Consider the following 26,082-nt stretch of genomic DNA (forward strand, 5'->3'; position numbering starts at 1 on the left):
CTCCCTCTCCCTCTCCCTCTCCCTCTGTCCTTTGGTTTGGAAAGAAGGAGGAATTATTTTGAGCAACAAGTGGAGGAAGAATATGATGTGTAAATGCTGTTAATAAGTTGTACAATAATAAATATACTTTAAAAAGTATATTGTAACACCAGTGAGATACCTCAAAGGACTAAAGCCCCTGCTTAGGCAAGCTTAGGCAAAGCACAGGAACCCTGGTTCTATCCCCGGCACCACATACTGAGGCAGTCCCAGACCCAGGGCGGGCTGAATCAGCCACAGAATCCAGGTGTGGTAGCACATAGTGTAATCCTAGCACTGAGGAGGCTGGTAGCAGAAGGATCACCACAAGTATGACCTGCATAGTGAGACCCTGCAACAACCAAATTCCATTAAAAAAAAAAAGCATACTGTATCAGATTCTTACTCTTTCCATTCAAGAAAAATGTCTTATGAATAGGGTGCAAAGACAGTAAGTATGTAGAACTGCTTTCCCATCTCAGTATAAGGTCGAGGGGGCGGGAAGTTCAGTGCTTTTAGCAAAATTCCATTTGAAGCATAAAAACCACAGAACCACAGAGTTAGAAGGAACTGTGGGGCCCACCTGTACACAGTACGTGTACTGTGGAAGACATTTCAGGCAGCCTTTTAATCTCAGATGAAAATTTCAGATGATGGACACACATTGCCTTCTGATTCAGCCTTTACCTAGATACCACTCCATGTTTCAAAGCTCTTTACCATCCATCATAGGCTAAAGCTTCCCCCTTTCCTGTGATCTTCATCCGCTGGTCTTAGTCTCACCTCAGGTGGCTTGAACCAGCGAGGAATAAAGACAGTCATTTTTGAAGAAGATTGTTGCCTTAAACAGTCACTTTTCTACAATCAATAATTCAAGTTTTTCTTTCACATGTTTCTCACATACAGAAGTTGCTCTTTCTTGGATGTTTATTGGATCAGAATACCGTTGGGTGATGGCTAAACAGCGCACTCAAGAGCTGGACCAACCTCTTCCCTTGCACCGTAGGACTTAATTACACGAGGATCCCTCCAACCACAGCAGCATGTTTTGTTGCCTCTACCCCCATCCATGTGCCTTATATTACTCTTGGACTGAACTGATATCCCCAAGATTTGTTTTCAAGCTTTGGTATTCAAAAAATCTTTCTTTGCTACTACACATATATAGCTAGTTTTCTGGGTATTGGAGCAGGACTTCATGCAGATACTTATTAGGTCCACTGTATCACTCTACTGAGTTTTTTGATAGCTTGACTCCATCACTATATTTGCTGTTCCTTTTCCCCCCACATTGGCTGCAATCTTAATAAACAGTCCTTAATTATTTTTCTCAAACTTTCTGAGGAACCACTTGGGCATAAAAAGGTGAAAGGGAGACCATTAGAAAGCTATAAATTCTAACTATAACAATTTGACCTATTAATGTTCAATTTTAATTCAGCATTTGGGTGTAAGATTTGTGGCAGGTTGACAAAAGGAGCCCTAAAATATGTAGAAGACCCCTATATTTTCTACAAAGTTGTATTAGGTGACTCAATGTTTATTTGTAAAAATCCCTTGGGGAATTTATTTTGGAGCCCAGGAATAGGAGGAAAAAAGCTCCCAATGATAGTTGAACTGATTTGAGTTCCTGTCTGCCTTGACCTAAAATTTAGGGGGAAAATCAATTTCTCAATTCTTGCATCTATTCTTTACTTCTGTTTATTGATTTCCCCCTTTTCATTCTATTTTATTGTTTAACTTTCTATTTTAACAGTTCTGTATTAAAATGTTATTATTTTGCCTGACATCAAGACACATTCCCCCTCAGTGCATCTAAGACGTAAACGTAACTGACGACATCAATTCGATGTCTCTTCAGATCGTCAAAGGTCCATGGACAATTATTTTATTTTTAAAGTCGGAGACTTGGAAATTATCCTCATAAGATTTCAAAATAAGATTTTAAAATAAGATTTTCTTCAGTTCTCCAAATCATTTCCTTTCCAACTTTGTTCTCAACTGAGAAGGACATAGTCTAAAATTTTTTCATATTAATCTCCCTAAATGGTACTTTTTTTGTCAAGGCAGAAATCATTTGCTCATTTGTTACCTTTTTTTTTTCTTCTTTCATTACAGAGCCAAATATTTTTAAATTAAAAAAAATTTATGTATTTAGTACAGGATCTACAGAGTCTACAGGGTCTCACTACGTAGATCGGACTCAGTGATTCTGTTTTCAGCCACCAAGCACTGGGATTATGCCACCACGCCCAGTCTCAATCGCTGTCTCAGAACACCCCAGGGGCAGGGCTGGCATGGCATGCCAGGGATGGAACCCCGGTCCCTGCACTCTGCCTAAGCAGGCACTTTAGTCTGCTGAACTATATGGCTGGCCTTTAAAGTGTGTTTTTCATTAAATACTACCACCTGCCAAGAATTATTTCGATGGAAAAGATCTCTGAATTTGACATTAAAAATCCAAACATCTAGAACTAAACAAGACTATTTGTACATCTGTATGGAAGTTACTGGATCACAACTTCTCTCATTTCACAAAACTATTTTTAATGAATGCATAATAATTAGGCACTGTTAAAATGTATCTAACTTATTTTTAAGCTATCTTTAAATAAGTAGATTGTGATATATGCTTTCGTTAAATGAAGGTGCAATGTTTTAAGCTGTAACTTTATTTATTTATTGATTTATTGATTTATTGATTGATTATATTTTAGGGAAGGACCTACAGGGTGTTCAGGGTCTCACTACTAGATCAGACTCATAGTGATCCACCTGTTTACAGCCTCCCAAGAGCTAGGATTACAGGCATGTGCCACCACACCCAGTCTCAATTGCCATCTCAGTGTGCTGCAGGGATGGAGCCGTGCTGGGCATGCCCTGGGATCGAAACCCCAGCCCCTGCACCTGCTGACAGGAGCTTTAATCCTCTGAGCTATTTGGCTGGTCCATAAGCTATAACTTTAGAAACCCGATAAACTTTCAGAGTGCTCAGTCAGCATTATATCAGAAAAGCAGCACTCTACCATTATTGCTAAAATAGCACTTGTTATAGTTATTTCAATGAATAAACAATGCTTTGCTTATTAGGAAAATACATCAGAAGTTGATTTTTTTTGGTGAAATTAATGACCTACTAACTAGCACAATATGTTACAAGGGGAACTTACATGGTAAAATTATAGGTTTTAAACATACGTGTGATATTAAAATGTTTTGGAGGTATTAGCTACTTTTTTTTAACCACAGGATTAATGTGGGGGGTGACATCAGAGTTTGATCACTACACCATCCTACTTCCAACTGTTCTTTTAGTAGGATTTCTGGTTGTTTGACACTGAACATAAAAAAAATAAAATCCTGACCTTGAAACAAATCTGACTCAAGTGCGTATTTTTTTCCAGCCTAGCACTGAAACACAGGAATGGAGAGAGAACTGGGATTTTATCAGTTTTACAGTCAAGCTGATTATTACCTTCTTTCTCATGAAAGTTTGCAATAATATACATCTATGTGTAGTAGAATTTGCTGTATGCATACTGTATTTTGTATGGAAGTGGCTAATACATTATCACAGGGGCTGCTAACGTTATGCCTTCAACCTTCTTCATTAGCTGCCCTGCCCTATCAGCGCAGCATATGCTGGATGACCACAGGATGATTCTCAACAGCCACTTTGCCTCTCCACAATTTTCATCAGTGCCCTTACATATCAGCTATTAGTTCTCTTTTCCTAGAGGAAACCAAGTTGGAGGAGATATTAATCCAGAACCTCATGGATACTGAAGGGTAGAACTTGGTCTGCCTGATTTTAGATTCCTTGAGTCCTCCCCTGCCCCTTCCTTACAAGGGCCTGGCCTGGAGTGGATGAACGGCTATGAAATGCCTACAGCTGTGTACTCTGCAAACGTGTGGGTCAACCAGAGGTTCTCTACTCGTTTGACCATAGTTCAAACTCAATTACCTATTAAATTGATGTCTGTACATTTATTGTCTCATTTTTACAATTAGAATTACTTTTAATCAATTTTTCTATCCTCTGTTTCTTTTGCATACTGCTGCTTTTAAGCTTATACCATTTTAAAGCCTATACCCAATATATTCAGCAAACTAAATTTATGTACTGAGGCATAATGACTGTGCGTCATATTTGTGGGACATTGGTCCAGAGCCCTCTACCAGAAAGTTCAGTTAAAACATTCCTTGAAAAAATAATAGTTGTTGAAAGACCAACAGAAAATCTTACTGTGCCAGCATTGCCACATGGAAAAAAAAAAGTAAATACAATGGTTACTTCAGAGTTGGAATGCCGAATGTAAAATATTCATGAACCTATAATTTGATGTTCATTAGAGAACTGCACCATTAAATGAAAAGTTTTGAGTAGTATAAAGCTATTTTTCACACTAAAAATAAAAATAAATTAACAAAATTCAAGATGTAAATGCAGAAGACTTATACTCCCCAATCACAAATTAAATATTACATTCCAAATGCGTATTATTCTAGGTATCATATTCTACACTTAAATCAATATAGTTACAGAGAACCCAAATCTATTGTACATACTATTTTAGGTTCTCTCTCTCTCTCTCTCTCTCTCTCTCTCTCTCTCTCTCTCTCTCTCTCTCTCTCCTGCATCCCTCCTTCCCTCTATTTCTCCTTTCCCCTCTCTCTGTCTGTCTCTTTGTCTCTCCTTTTCTTCCCTTTTGAGACAAGCTGTCACTATGTAGTTCATGGTAGCCTTGATCAGCTGGCCTCAAACTCATGGTAATCCTCCTGCCTCTGCCTCCAGAATGCTGAGATGACAGGCACTCATCTCCACACACACAGCAAATTTTAGGTCCTTAGAAAAGATCCTAGGTTACTGATTAGGTGAACATTAATATATGTCTGTTTCTATTTCTGAAATTTATGTTCTTTGGATATTTATGTCTGTGGAAGTTATGAAGAGATACTTATTCTACTGGACATGAGTTTATTTAGGAGTTTATCTTTACCTCTACACATATACAAGCAATGGCATCCAACTGAAAAAAATGTACACTCCTATTTTTACTTTAAAATGCTATATATTTTAATTACTTCAATGTCATTTGAAAACTGTGATATGTAATAAATAGGAAAAGTAATCAAACTTTGTAGAAGAAAAGCCATTTTCATTATGGCTGTAAATATGCTAAAAATTAAATAAATAAGGTTTAAAATCATGAGTGCATTTTCTTTGCTCTTGTGTTATTATTATATATAAATGTTACAATTATTCTTCCTTTTCAGTTAAGATGAAAGGCACACACACTACAAAGACTTTTACCTTAAAAATGTGTGCCTTTGCTTCTAGCAACTTGAAATCAGTGTGCTCTCCAAACTTTAATTCATTTACAGTATTAGAGGGAAGGGTAATTCTCTATGTTGGCAAAATTTCTTGGACGGTTTTCCAGCTAGCTGGTATCTATCCTACCTGCCCAAGATGAAATGAAGCATAAAAATATAAAATTCATGCTTTTATAGATTCAGTATCCATCAAACTCAAGAAGCTAGTTGGATATAAAATTATGGTCTGTTACAGGATTTCAACATTGAGTTCAGGAATAGCAGCGGGGCAGAGAGGAGGGTTGGGCTGGGGGAGAAAATATGGGGTTATTTCAGGAACGTACCACTCCATTCACGGAGAGCAGCTGGTCTCCTCTTTTGAGTCCTCCGTGTCTTTCTGCCACCCCTCCAGGAATGATGCGAGAGATATAAATTGGGGAGTTTTGCTCTTTTCCTCCCATCACGTTAAAACCAAGGCCTTCATCGGTTTTTGGCAGCTCAACTACACGAGGGTGGGAGTGGCCTTCACTAGCTGCAAAAGCTGCAACTGTTGCCTGAAAGAAAAGATGGTCTTTTGGTAATAAAATGAGAGAAATATGGCCAATCACATGCTTTGCAGGAGGCAGCGGAAGCAGCTTCTTACACTTCTAGAACATCCTGTAGAACAAAGAACACAAAGGCAGGAGCCTGACTGTATTTAGATGCCATCAATAATTCCTTTCTGCAAAGCCCCACCCAGTTATTTCTGGCTTTTTTTTTTAATCATTATGTATGTAGTACAGGGTCTACAGGGTCTCACTACACAGACTGGACTTGTAGTGATCCTCCTGTTTTCAGCCTCCCAAGTGCTGGGATGATAGGTGCGCGCCACCACGCTTGGTCTCAGTTGCCTTCTCAGCATGCCTGGGAGTAGGGCTATTTCTGGCTTTCATTCCCTACGCAAAATCATTGCACATAGAATTCTCTGACAGTCATCTCACTTAGGTGCAAATTCTCTTTCTGGCCTCCAGATAGTTCGGATATATATATATATATATATATATATATATATATATCACCTAGGACTATAATTATCTTATACATCATATGTTGACTAAAGGGGAGCCTAAGGCCAGATTTTATTTTGGATTTTTCTCTTTGCAACACACAGTCTAACTTAGTGATTGCACACAAATGTTCATCAGCAACAAACGGAAGAGCACTCGGGTGTGTATTCCTGAGAACACATATTTAATCTTCCTATTGACAGACAGATTGCGTAAATTAAGGCCTTTAAGAAAATCCAGGATTTCTAACCTAAAACAAAAATTGAAAGGAAACAATAGATTCAAAGAGATTACTATTTCATATCAACATTCTATATTATTTTGTGAAACTTTTTATCTGGCATAGTATTTTTTTTTCTCTCCTACATTCTACTTTAGCATTTAAACTCCTATAGTGACATACGCAAAATGAACAGTCCATAGCTTTATAACTAAGTTTAAAAATATCACTAAATATGGACATAACTTTATTTCAAAATTCATGTAAATCCCTTTAAACAAGCACAAGAAAACAACTTACCATTTGTCCCCACCCACCCCAGAAAAAAATAGCATTTCTGTAGTTTCTACTCAAGAAAAGACGGCCTGCCTGCTTCTCATTTTCTACTTCCCATAGTCTGCCTTCACCACATTTGATCAGATGCCCACTATAAAGTCATTTACTCAACACCGTGAAAACATTGATTCCCAACAACGATACATTCTTGTTCCACACACAGCAGTATCACATCAATTGAGCATTACGCTACTGCCTGCGTTTAGTGACGGACAGTGGATGGTATGGAGATGATGGCTCGTCTTTAGCTGCATGCACCGGCTCATGCAAACCTGGTCATCATGCAGAAGTCTTAATGGCTGACGTGGATGCAATGCAGACAGCCCAGAAAGGACCAGAAAATATTGTGCTGTTGCAACATTATGCTGCTATCCTGCTGTTCTACATGAATAAGAAATGAGAATGGTAAAACACTACACAATTCACTTTCCCCTTAATTAAACCATGTAGGGATCATTTTTCTGAGTGTGTCCAACTTCAGTACAAGCAAAGCGTGATGTGATGCTAATAATACTCTTTCTGCCTGGGTCAAAAAATAAATAAAATGAATCTATACTGCTCAGTTACAGAAAGAAAAACTAAAAAAAAAAAAAAAGAATCAAAGCAAAAAATCAAACAACAGGTGATATAACACAAAATAATTAAATGTAAAATTCTGATTGTTTTCACTGGTTCTTTTCTCTTACATATTATTAGAAAAATAAAAGCTCTTAAAGCCAAGTTAGGTTCTATTATAATATTTCTAAGTTTCTTGAATATGAACTGCATCAAGAAGTTTAGATGAAAACTCCATTTTTTTTTTCCTCTAATGGACTATTTTCCAAAAAATGTCATGATCCTCTTGCTGTATCATTTTCTTTTTTCTTTTTTGTATTTAGTACAGGGTCTACAGGGTCTCACTACGTAGATTGGACTTGTAGTGATTCTCCTGTTTTCACCCTCCCAAGCGCTAGGATTACAGACAAGTGCCACCATGCCCAGTCTCAATCCCCCTCTCAGTGTGCCCTGGGGGCAGGGCTGGCATGGCAAGCTGGGGATTGAACCCCAGCCACTGCTTGCTGCCTAAGCAGGCACTTTAGTCCTCTGAGCCATCTGGCCGGCCCTTGCTGTATCATTTTCATTAGTAGTGTCTCTGTCCTGTCTAGATTTGAGTTGTTAAAGAGGAAGAGCGCTCCCTACCACGGAAGGTAACAAGCCTTCCTTGTAGGTCAATGGCTCATTCCTTAGAAAGTCACTCAATGCTAAACTCTAAACTAAACACAATGAATGTAGATTAGTGGGTTTAGCTGAGCTCACGTCTGACTCACATCAAGTCTGCAGGCCTGTGCAAAGAAACCACACACCAAGTAGGACAAGGGTTCTTTTGGATCAGAGAAATGTGTTAGAAAACCATAGAGTACTTATAAAATGAGCCAGTAGATTTGCTTGTGCCAAATGGACGTTTAGTGATTTTTAATGAGATCATTCTCCTTTCTTAAGCTACAGAAGCAGCAGAAACGTTCAATTTTCCATTAGGATTTTTTACCTGGGAAGTAGTAATGGTTCTAGACTCTGGGCTGCCACTGATGTCTAAATTCTCTTACAGTGTACACACGAGAATACCTGCAACACACACGCGCACAGTCAATTACAGGGTCACCAGGGTCAAGGACTTCTTTAAAGTTATGCAAGCCTTACCTTTGCTGTGGCCCTTGCACGGAATTCGGGACAGCCATTAACTGTTATCGTTTCATGCATATATTGATATACCTAAAATGTTTACATAAAAATGGGTTAGAATATTAATATTAAAAATATTAATGCTTGCACCGTAGACAGTTTTCATTGGGAGACAGGAGTTCCCTATCACAAGTGAAACAGGTCTGAGTTAATATCCTACTCACTTGGAGCCGAATTGGGGTATGGAAGGCATTTATTCATTAGCTTTTAATTTATCTGCCTATATTTGTTACATATAAAGACTCTTTATATTTGGTTTTATAAAAACCATTTCATGAGTAAACATTATTATCATTATATATTGCTGTAGCAATATATAAAGTCAGTTACATACATAGTAATATATTGAATCCTCAAATACTTTAAAACTAGTGTTCTATGCTAATATTCTATGAGTCTGGGATTAAAATATCTTATCTTTGGCCCAAACTGCCAGCATTTTGAAAGGTACATTACTGTTAATGATACACATTCATAAATTTTTATTTTTATAACCACCTACTCTGCAGATCTATTTTGGAGCAGGTAAGATAGTCAATGAACCACTTAAGCTTAGAGATTAAAACAGCATTCCTGAGCACAGGAAAGAAAAGGAAGAGATTCATTGAACTAGTAACACAGGGCAGTACGTCAGCTATGGATTTATGTTAAAATTTAGATGAAATAGTGATAAAATCTAGACTCTGAGGGAAAGTATAGAAAGCACACAGGTTTTGCTGGTTGAACACAACACAGACTTACATTTGAACATTATAGTATAATTCAGGAACTATGAAGTCTTGTTCTACTGTACTGCCCCACTTTCTGCCCACATGAAAAATGGCTGAAGAATAATTAATGGGATCATTTTTATTTGATATAGCACTTCAAAGGCATCTCGAATCTAATAGTTTTTAAATATCAGATATTATTAATAATTTTTATTTTTGATGCAAGAATAAATCTTATTGAAACATGGTAGATAAAATATTTTCTTCAAAACTTCTGGGGATGGAAATATAAAATCTATACCAGTTTTAAAATGCAATATACATCTTAAACTAAGTATTGAGAATGATTTCTTTCAATTTTATGTATTTGGCACAGGCTCTCACTACACAGCTTAGACTTTTAGTGATCCTCCTGTTTTCAGCCTCCTCAGCGCTGGGATTACAGGCTTGTGACACCATGACAGGTCTTGGTGACCACCTTGGTGTGCCCAGGGCGGCACTGGCACTGCATGTGATGCAAGGGATTGAACCTGGGTCCTTATGTTTGCCAGGCAGGTGCTTAGACTGCTGACATAGCTCCACTGCCTTGAATGATTTTTAAAAGTATAATCTGAAGAAAATATTTGGAAAAAATAGAAAAAGGTTAAGTATGCTCTATTATATGGTCATTTTGAATTTGAGTAGTAAGGTTGTAAGAATCTATTGAATAACGCATAGAGGTAAAAACCTACTTGGTATTATGCTGAAGTATTTATCTGAGGGTGACTCATTAGCTATTTTAATAAGGAATAAAATAGGGAAACTGCTATTAAGATTTAAATAGGTATTTTTGCTCTTTCAATTACTCTTATCTCAAATGTTTAAGCCAGAGGTCATGACAGGGACTCCCAAATCTGATTGATTCACCAGTGAAACAACTGCTTCTTTAGCATCCAGGCATAACGTCGTCCTAACATATTTGACTGGCTCATTGTCTCCAAATTCATGTGGCTGGCTCTCTGAGTCATGTTCCCCTGGTGATCTGATTAGAAGGAAACAGACAACGTGGCGTGGACTAAAATTTAAGGACTGTAATTGAGAATCTACCTTGGAGCTCTGCACCTTCATTAAGCAACTCTGGGGTGGTCAATTTCTATGGAAAGTCTGAATGGAGATGAGAACAGTTGTTGAGATCAAATACGGCATCTGCAACGAGGTACTTAAAATTCTCTAGGTTACCAGAAGGTTATATTATTCCCTGCTATATTATTCCCTGGAAGGTGCATTATTTTGTTTTGCAGAGGTTGCTCTTCCATAAACAACTTTATTTATTTGCTCTAATAGCCCATGAAGAGGAAGCTATGCCTTATCCTGCTTCTCTTGTTAATGAAAGCTCTCATATCCGATCCTCTGTTCTACCTCAAGGTATCATCTCTTGCAGAAAGACTCACTTGGTATCAAGTAGGTCTCTCAACCACCAAATACTACTCACCTCAAATCTCTCTGCCAAGTACCTAGTCAACCATTACTGTCCTCTCCTGCCCTTACAGTCAAGTTAAATTCACAAAGTTAAACACCCACAGGAGTCAAACCAATTATAATACCGCAAAACCCTGCCTTCTATTTTCCTCCCACCTGCCTTGACTCCAAACATATCACCCTTGTACATCCTTCTCATGCTGTTGAGAATGCCTTTCCACACAGCAGACAATTCTTTTCCCAAGTTTAATGTGTAGACCAAACTTCTACTTCAAACATTCTATCTGCTTTGTAGTGCTTTCGGCTTTCCTTTAGCAGAGCCCTCTCCCCTTCCTCAGTCCCTAAGCATCTGAATTTGCCTGCTGTTATTGTGCTAATGGTTCTATGGATAGTGGTTTCTATGCTTGTGTTCAAAGATGTTTATGAGAGTAATCATCTAGCAAATAGTTAGGAGGTTACTGTCAATTGATTGAGACACAAGATGATTTTGTAAATCCTGGAGATAAAGTAAATACCTAATGAATTGCACCAATTAAGAATAATTATCCTTAATATTCCAATTGGATTTTTTTCAATTTCATTTTATTCCAATTTTATTTTTATAAAGTAGGGTATACAAGGGCAGTACTGTCTAATAATTGCACAGGCTAGAGAGATGTTTTGGAAACTAGTTAGTTGCAGCACTTTCTCATCTCATTGTAGGATACCAGTCAGCAGTCAGGCAAGTACTTGATTTCTTGGGAGCTTACTTTTTCTACTCGAGAAATCTTTTCATAAAAATCAGAATTAATTTTAAGCCATTCATTAGGACTGAATCAGAACAGGCTGCCCTATGTATTCAGCTAACCAAAAATTAGCCATTACTATTTTTTGTCTTTTTTTGTATTTAAGACAGGAACTACAAGGTCTACGTAATCAGACTCGTAGTGATTCTCCTGCTTTCAGCCTCCCAAGTGCTGGGATTATGGGTGTGCTACCATGCCCAGTCTCAGTTGCTGTCTCAGCGTGACCAGCACACAGATGGGGCTGGTGCAGCATTCGGTGGTGGGGGATCAAATCTTGGCTAGCTGCTGTGCTCTGCCTAAGCAGGCACTTTAGAGTCTGCTGAGCTATCAGGCCGGTCCTATCATTATTTTTAAATTTTCCTCATCTCATTTTCCTATGAGATCATTTGCAGAGAATCTCCTAGGACTAGCAATCTATGAATATTCTTTACAAAAAAAATCATCAAAGGTTGAAGTGCTCAACAGGAGAGATACAGATTATCTCTAGAAGAGTTTTTTGGCAGTGTGTGTGGCCTTTTTGGTTGTCACAAATCAGGAGGAAGGCGAATGATGCCCTGGGGCTTCTGACACAGAGCTGACTGGGGGCCGCTCTACACACACAGGGAACTCTCCCCCACCAAAGATTTAGCCGAAAAACTTCAGTAGCACTGACACTGAGAAAATATGATCTGGGGAACCAAGCTCTATCTTTTCTTTTTTATATGACATACTTAGTAAGGCACACTTGTATAGCACCAAGAATTCTCATAAATGTTCATTAAATAATTTTTGGATGAAAGTATCTTGTTTCTGGTGTACATTTAACAAGAATTTGGGCCAAAGAAGTAAGTGCTTTATATCCACAGGCTCATTTCCTTCTCAAAACACATCATTCGGACTCCCTATTCACAAAAAAAGGTGAAAGATTTATATGATCCGAAGAGAAACTAGAGTATTAAGTGAACCACGGAGGTGCTAGCATGCTCATGACTATGTAACAGATTAATTGCCGAACTGGTACATAAAGTCATACCTAGATGCCTCCAAAATTGTTCCTTATATTAATAGAACAGAATATGAATATGTTGGCGATATATATAAAAGAGCCTGACAAATGTACTAAGTATGGCTTTACATTTTGAGTAGTAGTGTTTAAAAACTCTAGGAAGTCTATTATGTGTTTGTGTGTGCAGATATAGTGGTAACAAATACAATTCTGAAGCCATCAGATTTTTTTTTACTCCAAATGGGAGTGAAATAGTATTTTAACTCCTTTTATGATAATAGCGAACCAAGATTATGTGACATAAATCCCATGTTGTTATAAATCTTTTCTTCCTATGAATGATGTGAGATGACAGGAGTCATAATCTGGTTACACAGTCAGGGTAAAGTCTGAAGATATTCATTTTGTTCCACTATTTGTGTCACCTTATGACTTCTTTGTTCTTTCATTTCCTAAGAGACAGAATGTATCCCTGTCAATCATAATTTTCAAGGACAGATACAAAATTTGAAGAAAGTTACCACGGAAAGCAAAAGCATTTTATCAGATACCTGGAGAGAGTTCTTAAACAGAAAAGAAGAAATGGTTAGATAAGCTTCTATGAGTGGCAGTGGGGCTTGGAGGCCCCTAAATCTTTTGGGTACCACATCTCTAACTTCAGCAAGAGCATTCCTAGACCATCCATTGGGCAGGCTGGGCTCAATTTTCAGTCCAAGTCAAGTCATGGGCTTCAGTACAGGGTTTCGTCTTTTATTTCCACAACATCAGTTTCCTATCCTTTAACTAATTTCACAGATTCAATTGCATTTTGCATATTTAGAATTTATTCCAAGCTAAAGAAACTTTACAAAGATAGATCAGTTGAATAAAGCAATGGAGATGGGGTGAGTTGGTTCAGAAAGTTCATTCATTTGTCCTGCTCATATATATTTTGGAGTTATTCTAGGCTATGTGTAAAACATCTGGGCTGAATTATGAGAGGAAAAACAGTGCTGTTTCTAAAACTTTCAAAGAACATTAAGTTTTAATATAAAGTGGCAATTTTAATTTTTTATGGATGACTTACATTTTATTTTTCTTTATAGTAAAAAGCAAATAGATTACTTTTTATGGATGGAAATGTTATCACTGAGAGAACAACAAGTAAAACTGAAGTAAAAGCTTTATGTTGACTTTGGTGTATGTGCCAAGTTTAAAACAGCATTCCTATTTAGCAATAGTTAAGCTAAACAGCTAAAATTGTAGGAGAAGGATTTTGGCTTTTGAGTTTCCATTTATATCAAAGCCAGAGAATATCACAATATAAACCTTCTAATGCACAATATTCTTGATCTTGAAAATTCTGATTGCTTTAGAGAAGAAGGAAGGCAATGGCAAAGCTATTTTGTGAGTCTCATCTTGGATCTGTTTCCTATCAGAGAATTTAAGCAATCTACCATCTGCGTAACTTAATTTTCTATTACATAAAATCCTATCAAAGAGTCAGCCAAAGAAGATAAAGTATGTGGTTTCATAAGCCTAACCCATTATTCTCATTATTCTCTTATTATAGTAGTTATTATTTCTACTATTATTATTCCATGAGCATTTAACACTAGCACTGGGAGGAAGCCATTAGAATATTGATGCTCAGATAGCAGTGAATTCAAAAGATTTTTTTTGAATTTAAAACTAAATTTTGATTGTTCTTTTACAGAATAGTATTTTGATATTACTTCAAAATTCTTATGTGAGGGCTGGGGAGATAGCTCAGTGGTCTAAGCACCTGCCTGGAAAGCTCAAGGACCTGGATTGGATCCCCGGTATTATATGCCATGCTGGCCCCAGAACTCAGGGTGTGTCATGCTGGCTGCCAAAACTGGGCATGGTGGTGCACGCCTGTAATCCCAGTGCTGGGGAGGCTGAGACAGGAGGACCACTATGAATCTGAGCTGCATAGAGAGACTCTGTACTAAGTAAATAAATAAAGGATTAAAAATAATTTTTATGTGAGGTGGATGCTAGGTGGGATCATCTCGCACAATGCCCATCTCATCTGTCCAGGCACAGGACGCGGTTCTCCCTAAGAAGAGCTCAACTACAGCTGGAGAGAAGCTTCTGGAGAGAGGATGTTTCATTGGTGCTGTGTTGTCTTTCCCATCTTCTACTCCTTGTCCTAAATGTGCATATAACCAACTACAGCTAGAGCCCCAAACTTCTAGAAGATGGACACGAAAGTGGATAGCTATCAAATTTGATTATTTGGGGGTCCTGAACCTAGGCAAATAAATGTCTTTCCTTTTTTTTGTGTGATAGCAGGGATTAAACTCAGGACCTTACACTTGCCAGACAAGCTCTTTTTTTTTTTAATTTTATTTTTATTTTTGGTGGTATCAGGGATTGAACTCAGGACCTTGTGCAAGCACTTAGCTCCCTGTCCCCAGGGAAACTCTTATTCCACTGAGCTATCTCCCTGGGCCTGTCTTTCCCACTTTAATGAAGAAAATTGTTCATTTGCTTAAGCCAGTGAAGTTCAATCTTCTGCTATGTTAAGCCAAAAATATTCCTCATTGCTATATTTTTCAGGTAAACTTCACTTAGTACTATGCTATCTTTAGACTCTTACTTCTTCCAATGTTGTAAGGTGTAATTTTGTTCACTAAAAATTAGTACAGATTTGTAAGTAATTGGGACAAGAAACTGAGTGGATAGACCAAAGTCATAGTTTTAAGCAAAAGCAGAAGCTAACTCTTTGAAACCACTAAGAAAATGGAAAGATAGGTCAACTGGGTAAAAATACTTGCAAAACAAACGTGTGCAAGTGATAAAAGCTTGACATCAAGACTCTCTAAAGAACTCTTAAAAGCCAATAATAAGAAACAATATTAAAGTAGATGAAGTACTTGAACAAGCATGTCAACAAAGAAAATTTATGGGTAGCAAATACAAAACAACAGTCACTAGAGATGTTCAAATAACAACTGTAATTAGATTCAAATGCACAATTATTAGAGTGTGTAAGTTTCAAAGAACTGACAATGTCTAGCGCAAGAATGCTGAGCAACTGGAACTTGGACACACTGGTAGTGAGCATGCCAAATGGGCACATAAAGTGGCACAGCCAGTTGAGAAAACAAGGTCACTCTTTTGTATAAAGCAAAACCCACATTCACTGGGACATCTATTTATCCATTCCTAACTACATTTTTACATACCTGCATCTAGTTGGACACAGTCCAAGTAGCCCTCAGCTGTTAATGGGCACTCTAATGGAGGTGTAGACAAGCAATGGAATCCGACAAGGCACCAGAAAGCAGCCCACAACACACACAGGAAACAGTGTGGACAAAGTTTAAATGCACTTTGCTAAATGCAAGAAGCCAGATTTGACAGTGATGGACGGGACACTATGAGAAAGGCGAAACAGCAGGGACAGAAAGCCAATCAAAGGTTGCTGGACACCAGGGATGGGGACAAGCCTGACACAAATTTTGGGGAGTACTGGAAGGATTTTATGTCTTGAAAATGGAGATGATTTTATCATCATGAGTGATTCTTAAAACTCTCAGAGCAGCACACAACTAGGGGATCTAGTAGAGCATACACGTTATACTTAATATACTGGATTTTTAAATATACTTAAATTTTAAAAGAACAGAAATTTTTTTTAAGATATGGGAAAGCAAGAAGGATGTTTTTAAAAGAATGAAAATATTCAAGAATTTTATCATGATTTTGTAAACTGAAACTTTGAAACATAAGGTTTACATATACCTAAGTAAGCATTTAATATAACAAAGTGCCATTAATTCTCTGTTCTTCCGTTTTATAAATGTGGAAAACTTTAATGAGTAAAAACATCTTTTGATCTTTGGATGCTCCAAAGATTTTGGAGTGGCTCATTATGGGTATATTGGCTTCCAAAAGGTTAAACAGAACTACTACTAAAGTCAATTAGTATCAAATAAAGCCTTCTGGATTGGAAAAAAGGAATTAAACCTCTCTTCAATCTTACGAGAAAAAATGAAAATGCCACTAGATCAAGTCATCTCCACATAGAAAAATGTGGAAAAACAAATATATTCAGAGTTACCAAGCAAATGTATGACAAAGGCCAATAGGGAAAATGATATGGTCTGAATCATCAGATTTTACTATGCTTTATAGCTTATTAGAGGGGCAACTTTTATTAAGAATGTCTGTTCTTACAATAAGAAAAATGTCAGAATTAAGGTCGATGTCTAAATCTGTACTTTTAAAATGGATTTCTGGATTCCTCAGATTTTGAAACTCAGAAGTTGAATAAAGAAAAAGTTATTTGGTGAGGTATCTGATTTTAAAACATTAAATATCTTTATAACATTGAAAATAAAGACTGAACTTCCCATAGTCTTCTATAATTAAAGACCACCTGAGTAGTTGCATAAGATTCATAATGCTAAGCCACATGTGCTTACAACAGTATAACATAAACTTGCAGGCTTTCCGAAGGAAGATTCTAGGCCAGGGAAGTATGGTAAGTGAATCTGTGAATTCTTTTTCACTTTAATTGCATTTAGCAAGATGGAATCCATGTCTACAAAATTGAGTGCCCTGATCTGAATGTTTACAGTTTAGTTGATATGACTTGAATAAAATAGAAATTACATTTTAAACCACAAGAAAATCTTATTTTAGAATATATTGCAGAAATAATGCCAGAACAATGGAAAACTGATTTATCCACAAAGGAAGAGATGTTCCAAAGCCAGCTTTTGCCTTGAGTTACTTTTTCCATTTCAAAAAAAATGGCAGTACATCTAAGTCTTATTTACAACAACAGCTATGCATTTTTTAAATGTATGTTTTCATATGCTTTTGTAACTGGTAAACAAAATGTTGTTTAAAATTATGTTGCTAGATTTCCTATAAGTGAAGAACTTAAAGAGTATAAACTCAATGCTTGCCCCCAGTCGTTTTTGGCAAAATAGAGAGCCAGGGAGACAGGTCAGTAGAATAAGCACCTGCCTGGCAAGCACACAGGGTCCTGAGTTCAATCCTCGGTCCAACAACAATAACAACAAGAACAACAAATGTTTTGGCAAAATAATGAAAAATAAAAGCAAATGGGGCACATGTTTCACAAATCCTGTCTTTTACAGTCAGATCATTAAGACTCAAATCAAACCAGAAAAAAATAGTCAAGGATACGATTTCCTCAATAAGACTACATTTCTGCAACAGTCACTAATTTGGATAAAAACATGCTATCCTTGGACATAGGCAACACCCACAGGTATTAAAGACTTAAAGAGTATCTCTATTAGGTTGAACAATTTAAAGAGAGGATACAACACCAAGGAAGATGTTCTCTGGAGTTACTGGTGACATCCACATAGCTAGTGACATTTCTTCCAAGAGTGGGCTCAGGACTGGGTGAGGCAGTGTCCCCCTTGGCTCAATGACAACCATTACTTCACTGTCCATCTAAACCATGCTGCCATAGTATCAGTACATGCCTTTAGCTATGCAGTGGTTCCTTAGTACTGAAGAAGAAAATTCAATTCACGTTTTTAAATATCACTATTGAATTAAAAATCTAAAATCAGTCTTACTACAATATCCTTTTCTTCAATTACATCTTGCCAAGACGCGTCTCATAACAAAGTCATCAGTGGGATGACATTATTTAAAAACAAACAAAAACACTGAACTTGAAGACTAAAAGCAAATGGTATATTTTTTGGGGGGCAGCAATGAAGCCTCAGCCGTATCTTTTTTAAAAAATAATTTTATTGAGAAACAAATAGCAATGAGACAGTTTAAAAACCGATTAGCAGGACAGTTTCAATAATTAATACATTGCATATTATTGTCCTAGTGGTTATTCATTGTACAAGATGCAGACATGATATCCTGCCCACAAACACCATTAGAATACATCTTTTTATTCATTGAATAAGAGAATGTAGCTGTATATCTATCTTAAGTATTTTGAATATACAGATACAAAATGGTTGTTCATTTGCATCCCCATTTTTTTCTTTAGCTTTGTCAGAGAAGGGTATTCCATTGTCATTTAAATATTATAGGTGCATGAATTCAGCAAAATAATCCAATATAGTGCAGCAGACCATAACAGTAGTGGGTTTTCTGTAAGACTGGCAATGTCAGAAGTTGTTGACTCAAGCCTTTTACAGCTCAGCATATTAATTATGGCTTTACTTTTTATACTTCGTGTTTATACTTTTCTGCTGGATGGTTAAGACCAAGATAAAGCAAGACCTATATAACAAGAAATGTAGCTTTTGTATCTGATAAGGTCAGTCAAATCCCCCTATCCTGAAGCCCTGTCCTGCAGTTTGTATATCCTCTGTCTGTGTCAGCCATATGGATGCGTCATGGCCATTGTTTGACCAATTTGCTCTCTGTGAAAGCCTGAGAGAGTGTTTTCCATGTGACTGAGTCTCCACATGACTCTCCTTAGGCACACTCTATATCATCAATCACTTCCCTCTGTGGCTCCATAATCTCTCTGATCAGAAAATTTGGGACACAACTGAGTTACATGATGTTACAGTACAGGTTCTCATATGTCCTGAGTCTTCACTGACCTTGAAAGGCTAGGGCCAAATTGCTGGCTGTCCTTGAAGCCCTCTTTTTTTCTCTAATTTTTAGTCTGTAAATTTAGGTTGTTAATCCTCCAGAAGAGAAGCTTATTGTTATTACCCTACAACATAGGCGGTTGAGATTAATCTCACTATCTGGCTGAATATCAAACATCTTAGGCATATCATGGAACAGGTATTTTCCATCAAGTATTCATATGTTAACCTTTAAGTCCCTACAGAATATGAAGAAAAAAATTAAAAATATAAATATTTTAAAAATATAGGAATTAACAATTACATATTTTTACACAGAAGTTTAGAAATCTAACTATATATAGCATTGTATTTTTTTAAATTAATTTTATTGAGAAATAGCAATGAGACAGTTTCAAAACCGATTAGTAGGACTGTTTCAATATACATATTGTTCTCTTCATAGTGGTTATTCATAGTACAAGATGCAGACGTGATATCCTGTCTAAACACTATTAGTACCAATCTTTCTTGTCATTGAATTAAGAGAAAGTAGCTGTATATCTATCCTATTTCCTATATACAGATACAAAATGGTCCTTCATTTATATCCCCTTTTACTGTTTAGTTTTATCAGAAATGGGTATTCTATTGCCATTTAAATATTGTAGGTGCATGAATTCATAATTACATACTATCCCTATGCCTTATAGCCATTGCTGGTGACAGTGAGGTAATGCTGACCTATTTGATTAAGGTAACGTTTACCAGGTTTCTCCACTAATTTCTTTCTTTTCCCCTCTCCCTACTGTACTCTTTGAGAGCAGGACAGTCCTGTGACACTTTTTTTTTTCTTGTCTCTTGTTTTCATTTATCATCCTTTTTTTTTTTTTAAACAAAAACTTACTGGAGAGACAGTATGATAGTAATTGGTATGTCATGACAAACAGCATGTATTTAGAAGATCAGAATGACAGCATTCCAAGCATGACCCTACTATTACACATTACTCTCTTCAGTGCATTTGCTTAGTTCACAGGTAACCGCATATATAATTAGTGAGCCTCAGAAATATCAACAGAGAAGTTACATAGTGAATCTGGAGTCTTCCCAAGTTATAGGTGGTTTGGAAATACTTTGAGTTTTCCAAAAAGCTGTTGTAATGATATCAAAAACAAACTTATGCAACCGCATGATGACTAATCAACAACTAACCATTATATTATGAACTATCAATATTCTTCAAAGGTTGATAACAGAATCCAGAGTTTTTATATATTTACCCATAAGACCTGGTATAGAATTTTTAAAAAAGGTATGCCTGCAAAGAAACAGGACAGTGTGAACCATGTACAATATAATAGTTCAAGATGCAGTGGAGTAAGCAATCAGATTTCAAAGAATGTTTATTCATTGTCTACTGTCCTATGACAAATGACTCTAAAACTTAAGAGGCTTAAAAAATGCACATATGCCCCTTGTATACACACACACACACACACACACACACACACACACACACACGAGCACACACATATCCCACCACCACCACCACCACCATCACCAACCCAGTCCTCCCTCACACATTTTTGTCTCTGTACCCCTGCTTATTTGCTGCCCTAAAACTTCTATGGAAGGAAGACCTGCTCATGGGATTGGCCAGCACCTGATGGGGGAATGAGGCAAGGGTTTTGCTAGCAGTCCTGAAGGGTGTTTGCTGAATGTGGGCAGCCATGAGATGCATCATTTTCTTTTCCTGAATCCATGTCTCCATCAGGGACCTCTCACTTTCCATGTTACCTCCATAGCCAGCCATATTATATTCAGACTTGAGTAAAAAGGTTTGCATAGGTTTCTGGGACCAGGCTTTGTCCTCAAATCTGTATTTTACCAGCAAGGGTTGGATTAACAGAGGGTTTGGATACTCTGATGCTAACAAAGGAGAACGTCTGCTGTCTGTCAGCTTGCGGCACTTTCCTTTAGTGCTGAGGGTCGCTAATGCCTGAAGGCCGTACAGTGCAGGTCAGGAATTGAGCTCTCCTACATCCTGGGTTCTGATATCATCCTAACAGAATTGCTAATGGACGTCTATTTCTTCCAGCCCACATGTGTATTTCCAGTTCAGCTACATGACTCAGATGTTCTTCTGGCAAAGAAATACATGCCATTTATGACTTGCTTCAAAAGATAGCAACTATAGCTGCAGCAAAGTGAAACTCTAGTTGTCTGTAACTCGTGACCATGTCTTACAATGAATTTATGTGAAAATGGTTCTACTAGAGCAAAGAAAAATGTAGGCTCAAATTGCAAGTGGTCTCCAATCTTGGACTTAGATGTAGATGAGAAAAATGTTGGATGAAGCCATTGCTTTAAACATCTAACCATCTGCCTAAGCAAATTACAAAGAAGTGATGGCTTTTGCTCAAACATTATTTACAGTTGAATTCTCACTAGAAAGTCATATTAAAAAACCTTTCTAGCCTCTTATCTTGTAAGTGACGTGAAAAGAGATAAAAAGATCCTCATGAGTGGTATTCTGTAATCACTTGGCAAAGAGAAGTAATGCCTTCTTGTGCCTCACAGGAGATGACATATCCTTCAATTTGTTTTTGGTTTTGTGAAAACTCAGTAGGGAAGGATCAGGACCATGGGTATGTTGCATAACACACTCCTCAACATCTCTACTGAGTCTTAAATTTCCAGAAGTTATTTTTATCCCGTTTTAAGTGAATTAAAATGACTATGCCATAGACTTAATTTTCCACAGAGAACAGAAAACACTTTGTTCAGTTTTATGGCTTCACAACTAATTATTCTGCTTTTATATAACAGAATAATTAGTTGTGAAGCCATAAAACTGAAGAATGACTCCAATTTTAAAAACTGTGACATTAACCTTTAACTTCAGTGCTTACTTTTATAATCGGCTTAAATTTCCAATGTGTTCTAAAACATATAGATTTCATAAAGTAGTACATATTAACTTGGGAAAACAATATATTCAAGGGGAAAATGAAACCAAAAATTTCCAGAGTCCACCTGGCAGATGGCCAAACTACCAGGCAGCAATCTCTTTCCTTGGAGGTGTCCAAAAAAAATTCTCTGAAGGCATCTATTCCCAATACTGTCCTTGTTACATAGCAAAAATCCCCTAAGACAGGAAATGGTGGAGAGAAATTTTGGGAAGATGTCATTCCCAATTAGTGTAGCATTTTTCAGAGGGACTGGGTTATCTCTCTGCTGATTTTGGGCAAGAGTCAAACAAGGTTTGGCTTAAAATCTCAGTCTTTTTTAGTTTTTGAACTGGATTATGATGCCATGAAATCCCATGAAGATCCTCAAAGCATTAGCACAGTAGCTCAGCTCAAAAAGTTTGAAAGGATTGTAAAATCAGTTTCTATTTAAAATAGCTCTTTATCAGAAAAATTGTCCAATCATTTTAAAACCATTAAGTATATTCTGTCATTGTCCCACGAGTCATAGCAATTAATCAAACCAACACCAAAGACAAATTTAACTTACTACAAAGAGCCAACCTAATTATTCAGTTGGTTGAATTAAAATTCTTCTAGTCAATAGTAAGGTTGCCAGATAAAAATATAGGATTTTTCCAATTAAATTGGAATTTTAGATGATAAGGAAAGAACTACTTCTTTAAATATTTGAGACATAGTTAATACTTCGCAGCTAATCTTTCATCATGTGGATTGCACTTGAGAAGGAGACTTTCACCATTTGATAGGCAAGAGAAACTGAAACACAGCTAAGGTCTAAACTTGAGAATGGGTTGTTCTAGGCAAGAAAATGTCCAGTTCAGTGACAGCAAAGAATGTGGGTCATGAGTTGAATTTCAGACAACGTTAGTTAAGTTCTGCAAGAGACATTTAGTAAAGCACTGATTATGTAGGTCTGACATTCAGTACAAACAGAAGACATAAGGTGTAATTTGTGAGTCACCTCTTTAATTAGCTTAAAAGTCCTTTGTGTTTATGGCATCCTGTCTGAGAAATTTAGAGTGGTGAATTAGGATTCACAGGGGCTCTGGACATCTATTACGTAATTCTATTTATTTATCTTAAAAGATTAGTCTCAGTCTTATACTGAACCCAGTAGGCCAAGACAGACAGACAGACAGACAGACAGACAGACAGACAGACAGACAGACAGAAAAATATCATTGCTCACATAGTTCACAATCCAATTTTTTGTTTTGCTTCTGCACAATCCCCAAAATTGTGACATCTCAGTGCACGTTCATGCTTATCTCCTTAAAGCTTCATATTAACTCTCATCTAGATGCATCATAACTCATTTAATCAGTCCAATAATGAGGAATTTTTGTGCTCTTATAATCTGGAATGAAACTCAACTTTGGATTTTATAAATGTGAGATTATCTCCTTCAGACATGCTTTTGAAGTGGATTACTAAATCAAAAGTATATGCATTTCCGCTGTTGACAGATTCTGTTAAATTGCCCCATTAACAAGTTTTGGCCAACTTCAGCCAAAAGACCAAAGCCAGTCTGGTGTCTCCAATAACTACAAGCACAAGCAAGGGAACCAAAGAAATTTACATCAATCAGGGAAAGATAATTTGTGGTCTAAAATCTGATCAATATGGGAAAGAATAAACTAAATATAATATATCTCTATGATGAAAGAATTAAAAATGAACTGCTGATTTTATACAATAATATGAATAATCTTAAACTGTTGTAAGTGAAAAAAATTAGACAGTGCATATATTATATAATTTTATATATGTGTTTAGGTTTGTAAAAGCAATTTTAAAATTTTTTTTCTAAATACTTGTGCAATATTCTACAGAATATTTTTTTTCTCTAAAGAAAAATAGTGGAGCAATATTCAGTTTATAATTAATAACAGTCAGTTTTAAAAAGGTTTATAGTCATATCCAATGTAGATAAAGGCTTATGATAATATTTCAGAAAATTTATCAAAGAAAGAATGGATGCCAGACATGTCATTAAAATTATAAAACAAAACGTTTGTCAGTTCATACTCCAATTATTACCAATGTCGCTGGGCCTTTCCTCTAGCAAAACAATGACTGGAACAGTGCCGCAAACAACTTAATTACTATTCTGCAGCTGAATTGCTCAGTTTCTGTCCTGTCCTGATGGGATTTATTTTCTTGTCCAGAAAAATGAGTCCATACAAATCCTTATGGTTCAGTCACGCTTTTGAATGGACCACTCTCATCTCTAAGTAATACTTGCAGGAATGGAATCCTACAGAAACCAGAACAACTGGATAAACTATACATTTCCTTGGATTTGGTTGAACCAATTTGCTTATTCTTCAGAGATGTCATACGTTTTGCATGCTCAGAGGAGCAGATTAAGATATGCTGCTTTCAGGTCCATCCTCCTTAGGTTTCTGAACAATTTTTCCAGCATGAATACCATGGAGGAAGGCAGTATCCTTCCTTCCTGAACAGGAAAAATCAGACGGCTGAAGTTTTCAGGCTTCACCCAGTCACAGATCCTTTCTCTATGGATCAAAGGTATCAATTCTGACATCACATTCCTCTCTGCTGTCTCCTGTAGTAGACATTGGGGTGTGGAAATGCAGTCTGAAAATGCTATTATACGTGCCTTCAGTTTCTGACAACCTTCTCTTCACTGACTGACCTTTGGAGAATTGCATCTTCTCATGATTTGCAAACTAATCTCAACACTGGAATTCAGAGGATAATTTCTGTATCTGGTTTTCTATTCTATTTCTCAGTGCTAAGGATTTTTCTGTCTTTGGTGGCTAGTAAGGTTTGAGTATCTGCATGTGCCTCTTCCGGGGATCCATGTCACTGCTTGATCTTTTCTGAGGATGAAAAGCAGCTTCCTCTTTAGGTCTCATGTGGTGACCATGGTGGTCAGGGGGCTGGTGACACAGAGAATAGCACACTTCTAGTTTCACCTCACAGGAAAAGGTCACAATCCTGTTGCACCACAAACTTATTGATTCCTGCCTCTTACTCTTGCTTCGGGTATGTGAAGTTGACAGTTTCGTTCTTCCCAGCTGGGTGTTCCTGCTGAAATGCTCCTCCTGGCACCAGTGATGCTGAACAGGCCAAGGAACCTGTCCTCTCAATCTGCCCAGAAGCGCTGCATGGATGTAGGAGTGACGTTTGATAGTGATGAGGAGTCCCTCCATGGCTACTCCAATTGCCACTGAGCTGTGACTGCATGTTTGTCTTCCTTCTGGAAGGTTTAGATCTGAAGGTGCTCTGTAGTGAGAAAGAGGCACACCCTCAGAAAGCACCCTCTAGTGCTCCTGTCATTTTGTCTTTATGTACTTGAACTTGATGTCCCTTGAGGCCATTGTCCTCAGTTACACAAAGGACCCAGATGATCTCTGCTTACCATCTGCAGCCAAGGGCACACCTTTAGGGTGGCCAGCTGTCCTGGGCAGCTCAGAGCACACAACGCCAGGCTGGGCAATTCTGATGGTCCAAAAACAGAAACAGCTCCAGGAGACTATTAGTTCCCACAGTGAGAAACTCTGTTGTGTGTTTAGGAGACAGGAATTAGAGGATTATTTTTTAATTCTTCTGGATTTTGTGCATATTTAAAAAAACCTTTCTCCTGTGAATATTTATCTCTGTGAATTTAACTCTTAATATTATAAAAGCACCATCATGCTTAATCTTATAAACACATCATAAATATTTATGAAAAGATTATTGAAAAATGAAAGGTACTATGGTCTGAAGGCCTGTGCACCCCACTCCCATTTATAGATGAAATTTAATTACCAATGTGGTGATACAGGGATCATTTCAATACTTTTTAAGATAATGGGCATGCAGCTTTCAAAATAGTGACCTAAAAGATTTTATCTTTTTCTCATAAAGTGGCCAGACAGCTGAGGTTGTGTGTCTCAATTATAACCAATTCTTTCATCCTCTACCAACAATACAGTGAGATCA

General features: G+C 37.1%; 1 protein-coding gene and 1 pseudogene across 2 annotated transcripts in view; both read right to left on the minus strand.

Moving 5' to 3' along the window:
* LOC105742301 overlaps positions 1 to 840 on the minus strand; it is a 15,682-nt pseudogene extending 14,842 nt beyond the window's left edge.
* Positions 1 to 26,082, minus strand: part of Lin7a (lin-7 homolog A, crumbs cell polarity complex component) — a 191,864-nt gene that overhangs the window by 49,130 nt on the left and 116,652 nt on the right. The window contains exons 1-3 of one of the 2 annotated variants that reach the window (XM_004623759.2): positions 8,611 to 8,662; positions 8,459 to 8,535; positions 5,676 to 5,885 (exon numbers count right to left, since the gene is read on the minus strand). In XM_004623759.2, the coding sequence (XP_004623816.1) occupies positions 5,676 to 5,792 (117 nt within the window). In that variant the 5' untranslated portion in view covers positions 5,793 to 5,885; positions 8,459 to 8,535; positions 8,611 to 8,662. Of the gene's footprint in view, positions 1 to 5,675; positions 5,886 to 8,458; positions 8,536 to 8,610; positions 8,683 to 26,082 lie in introns of those variants that run through there. The other variant, XM_004623758.3, reaches the window with a different exon arrangement.

Source organism: Octodon degus, unplaced genomic scaffold (assembly GCF_000260255.1).
Source record: "Octodon degus isolate 3935 unplaced genomic scaffold, OctDeg1.0 scaffold00004, whole genome shotgun sequence".
Lineage (NCBI taxonomy): Eukaryota > Metazoa > Chordata > Mammalia > Rodentia > Octodontidae > Octodon > Octodon degus.